The 5054-nt window shown below is 50.4% G+C and overlaps 1 protein-coding gene across 1 annotated transcript in view; it reads left to right on the forward strand.

The window, feature by feature from the left end:
- Nucleotides 1-2535, forward strand: part of LOC116877570 (myomegalin-like) — a 10577-nt gene extending 8042 nt beyond the window's left edge. Inside the window, 3 exon segments of the mRNA XM_032874335.1 lie at nucleotides 3-523; nucleotides 525-1717; nucleotides 1719-2535. Of these exon segments, the coding sequence (XP_032730226.1) occupies nucleotides 3-523; nucleotides 525-1717; nucleotides 1719-2535 (2531 nt within the window).
- Nucleotides 2536-5054: the final 2519 nt, after the last annotated feature.

A 5054-nucleotide genomic window follows, 5' to 3' on the forward strand; every position in this document is an offset into this window, starting at 1 on the left:
AGATACAGTAAAATCTTTTGAGGACCTTCTTAGGAGCAATGACATTGACTACTACCTGGGGCAGAGCTTCTGAGAGCAACTTGCCCAGGGAAGCGAGCTGACAGAGAGGCTTACCAGCAAACTCAGCACCAAGGATCATAAAAGGGAGAAAGATCAAGCTGGACTTGAACCGCTGGCCCTCAGGCTCAGCAGAGAATTGCAGGAGGAGAAAGTGATCGAGGTCTTGCAGGCCAAGCTGGACGCTCGGTCCCTCACACCCTCCAGCAGCCACACCTTGTCAGACTCCCAGTGCTCTCCCAGAAGCTCCTCCTTCCTGTCTGATGAGCTGGAAGCCTGCTCTGACATGGATGTAGCCAGCGAGTATACACACTACGAAGAGAAGGCTCTGCATGGTCACTCAGATTCCATCCATCATTCGAGTCATTCTGCTGTACTCTCTTCTAAGCCATCAGCAACCAGTGCGCCTCGGGGGGCTAAGGCCGAACCCAGCAGCAACCCCATCAGCTTGCCAGCTCCCCAGAACCCCCCCCCCCCAGGAGGCCAGCCAGGCCCATCCAGGTGTCAACACCGTCCATCCTGCTTCCCCAGCTCCACTGCCAAGCAACCATTTAGAAGCCAGCTCTTCTCACTATCTCAACCCCGCCCAGCCCCACTCTCCTCTGAGGGGCGGCCCGGAACTGGGCAGAATCCTGGAGCCCGGCTACCTGGGCAGCGGCAGCCAGTGGGATATGATGAGGCCTCAGAAAGGGAGTGTATCAGGCGACCTGTCCTCAGGATCCTCTGTATGTCAGCTTAACTCGAAACCCACAGGGGCTGACCTGCTGGGGGAACATCTCGGAGAGATCCGGAACCTGCGCCAGCGCCTGGAGGAGTCCATCTGCATCAACGACCGGCTGCCGGAGCAGCTTGAACACCGGCTCAGCTGTGCAGCCCGTGGGAGCGGATCTACCTCCAATTTCTACAGCCCTGGCCTAGAACCCACACCTCAGCTCTACAATGAGAACAGAGTCCTTAAGGAAGAAAACCGGAGCCTTCAGGCTCAGCTGAGTCATGTTTCTAGAGAGCGCTCCCAGGAGACAGAACGCCTGAGGGAGGCCCTGCTGTCCTCGAGATCCTGGCTTCAAGAGCTGGAGATGGAGCTGGAGCGCCAAAAGGGGGAATGGCAGCAGCTTCTGGAAGACTTGAAGGAGAAGCAACAGGAGATCTTGAATTTCCAGGAGGAACGCCTGTCCCTCCAGGAGAAAGACTCCAGGCTGCAGCACAAGCTCACCCTCCTGCAGCAGCAGTGTGAGGAGAAACAGCAGCTCTTCCAGTCCCTCCAGTCGGAGCTACAGATCTACAAGGTGCTTTATGGCAATTCCAAGAAAGGGCTGAAAGCTCCCACCTGGGATGCCTGCCTCCAGGTCCCTTTGAGCAGTGAGCTGAGCCACCTGGTGGCAGAGATCCGAGCTTTGCGAGGGCAGCTGGAGCAAAGCATCCAGGTGAACAGCTGTCTGCGATTGCAGCTGGAGCAGCAGTTGGATGGCGGGGGGAGCAAAGCCAGCCTCAGCCCCTCCTCCGCCCACCAGGAGGACCCTGGAAACAAGCAACTGCTCCTCCAAGACTCCATTGCTTCCCCTCCAGTCCGAGATGTTGGCATGAATTCTCCAGCGCTCACATTCCCTAGCCTTTCTGCTGCTGCTCCTGGCTCAGAGACCACCATTTTCAAGAGGACAAAAGCTGGATTTGGATGCTTCTCCAGTGATGAAGAATCCCAAGCTGGAGGGCGAAGCTACTGATGGCTCCTTTGCCAATAAGCATGGCCGCCATGTCATTGGCCACATTGATGACTACAGTGCCCTAAGACAGTGGATAGGGGAGGGCAAACTGCTGGTCAAAAAGATAGCAGATCTTGTGAGATCAGCCTGCACCTTCCCTGGCCTTGAAACTCAGGGCACAGAGGTGCTTGACAGCAAAGGCATCCATGAACTTAGGAGCAGCACCCAGGCCCTGCAGCACATGCTGGACGAGTCGGCCTCCCTCCTCACCATGTTCTGGCAAGCGGCCCTGCCCAGGTCCCCCAGCCCTGTCTTGTCTGACAGCACAGGACAGTCCCTGCAAAGGGAACTTCTGGAACTGAGAACCAGATTGTCCAAACGGGAGAGTGTCCTTCAGAGCACAGCGGAGCGTCTGAAGACTGCCAACCAGCAGAAGGAGAGCATGGAGCAGTTTATCTTCAGTCAGTTGACCAGGACACATGATGTTTTGAAGAAGGCAAGGACTAATTTGGAGGCCAAGTCAGGAGTCCAAGGAAAGCAAAAGAACACATACAAGATGGCCTCTGTAAAGCCTTATTCCTGTCCCAGCAAAGGAGCCACTGAAGAAAAGGAGCCACTGGAGGTCCTTCAAACAGCAGGAAGACTGGGCCTGTCCCCCTTTGGTGCAGATCCCAATCTGCTGAGGAGACCTGAAGCCCAGTCCTTCACACCTGCCAGAGGGTCCCATCCTCTTCCCGGTGGAGGAGGTAGAAGGGAAGACAGCCTCTCCTGTGGCTGAGGAACACCACCCACCAGGGGCTGCTCATCCCAGCACTGGTCTATAGAGGAGCTCCTGACAATGCTTCTGCGCACCTCACTGGCCTGGGAACAGGCCACAGCCAGTCCTTGCTCCAACGCCTGCCCTCAGACGGTCAGCTCAGGGGACACAGGACCCTACTTCCTACAGATGGGACCTCTGATCCCCACACAGGAGCTCCTCAGCCCGTTCCAAAGCCCACGAGTGACAGCAGTGCCCTGAGGGCCAGTGGGGCTCAGCCAGCACAACTCCCAGATCCACGCTTCCCTGGGGCCAGCTTAGCCTGGCCACCGATCAGCTGGGCATCCATCTACACTAAGGCACCTGCGTGCTTCGAATGTTCCTGGTGAAAGCGGTGGCTTCCCATGTGCCATCTCCTGCTTAGCCTAGCACCTCCTAGTTCCCTTCTTTTATGATCTCCGAAGTGTGGCCACCTCACTCTGAATACACCGTTCCCTTTCATCACCCTAACTCCTCTCTGGGGAACTCGGGCTCAGGGTCAGCCCAAGCCCATTGAAAGTCCTATAAGACAAACGAGTGATCATTTTTTAAGTGGCACCTGAGAAGCCCCAGTTGTGGGAAAGCCTAGTCTGTGTTCTGACAGTGCTTTAGAAGGTGTGTATGTGTGTATAAATATACGATAGATATTTACATATGTTGCTATAGTAATTTGTCGAGGGCAACATAACTGGTGGACAGGGTCAGTTAGAGGAAATGAAACACAGTCCTTTTGGCGGCTATGAAAGTAAAACATGTACAAAGAAATAAAAGTTTTTCCTCACCTAAAAAAAAAAATATATATATATGTATATATATATATATATATATCCCATACATAATTGTGACAAAACTATTTCAGGTTTTGAATAATCACATGAATGGAATTATAGCACCAAAAAAAAAATGCTCAAACATCTTTTTTTTTTTTTTAAAGTTTATTTATTTTTTTCTTAGTAATCCCCACATCCAATTTGGGGCCTCAACTCACAACCCCAAGATCAGGAATCACACTCTCCCGACTGAGCCAGCCAAGCGCCCCAAAAATCTTAATATACATAACCACTATTTTTAAAAAAGATTTTATTTATTTATTTGACAGACAGAGATCACAAGTAGGCAGAGAGGTAGGCAGAGAGAGGGAGGAAGCAGGCTCCCTGCTGAGCAGAAAGCCCCATGCAGGGCTCTATCCCAGGACTCTGAGATCATGACCTGAGCCAAAGGCAGAGGCTTTAACCCACTGAGCCATCCAGGCACCCCCATAACTGAAGTTTTTAACTCACGGGATAAAATCACACAGCAAAATCATCTCCCACTAGTCTCTTAAATATTCAGAAATCTTTCTACCAATCCAGATTGAAAAAGCTTACTTTAATATAAAGTCCATAGAGTTGTTTGAACTTGTAAGGCACTAAAACAGAATGTCAGCCCCACAAAATTATAAAAACACCAAACGTCAAGAGTTCATAAGCCAGGCCAGGCTACAGGCTAACCACCTGCAGTAGGGTTAGAAGGCCAGCATGGTCCTTTTCTTCTTTCCTGCCTAATTCCATTCCTCCTCTCAGTTGGCTGTGTATGGCTTGATCTTGCCAGAGTTAAAATTGTAGGGGGTGACTGAGTTCTTATCTGGCTAAGATGCTTTAGAACAGGCTGCATTTGGTAATCATTTTATTATTTTAGGTTTTTATTTTAAAGTAGGCTACACACCTAATATGGGGCTTAAACTCATGATCCCAAGATGAAGAGTCACATGGTCTACTGACAGAGCCAGCCAGGTGCCCAGCAGTTATTTTCATGCCGACTTCCTCTCACAGGCACTTCTGTACCCCTGGCTGTTTGCCCCAGCAACTCCCTTGCCTGAGTGAACGCAATCCATTCTGCCGGACTTTCTTTCTTCTTAACTCTTAAGGAATCCAGAGATCCATTTTGGATTGTCTTCTTCTGAGGCCTCCCTGTACCTCTCAGCAACCCTTTTGTACAGTGTCTAAAATGGATTCCCCCCACAAGGGCCCACTCCCCACACTTGACAAACATCTGGCCCTTCATAAGCACTCCAGCACTTTTTGTCAAACCAAATGCTGAGTATGCAGAACAGTCTCAACTAACATTAGACTTCTCCCTTCATTAGCCAAAGCACCTTACTAGCCCTTGCAGGTTCCAGGTTTCCTGAATATAAGCCAAACATTTATAATTCCAGAACTGCAAGAGATTCATATCAGGTTCTCCAAACTAGGTTTTATAAGAAATAGTACCTTCTCACCCTCCCACTTTGGCAGCTTTGTAATTAACTTTCTTTCCCATTAAATGCATTCTCAAATTCATAACAGATTACCAACCCATTATATTACCGTATGCTGCAAGACTGAAGTCAGCATACCATTTATACGTAACTAAAGTCCATGGTCTATATGGGGTGGAGATCCACATTCTTGCCTAAAAGAATGGGGATTCACCTGTGACAGAATGGGGGCAGGAGAGAATTTGCACTGAAATAAAGTCCTTAG

The sequence above is a fragment of the Lontra canadensis genome, unplaced genomic scaffold (genome assembly GCF_010015895.1).
Source record: "Lontra canadensis isolate GAN:19392208 unplaced genomic scaffold, GSC_riverotter_1.0 scaffold53, whole genome shotgun sequence".
NCBI lineage: Eukaryota > Metazoa > Chordata > Mammalia > Carnivora > Mustelidae > Lontra > Lontra canadensis.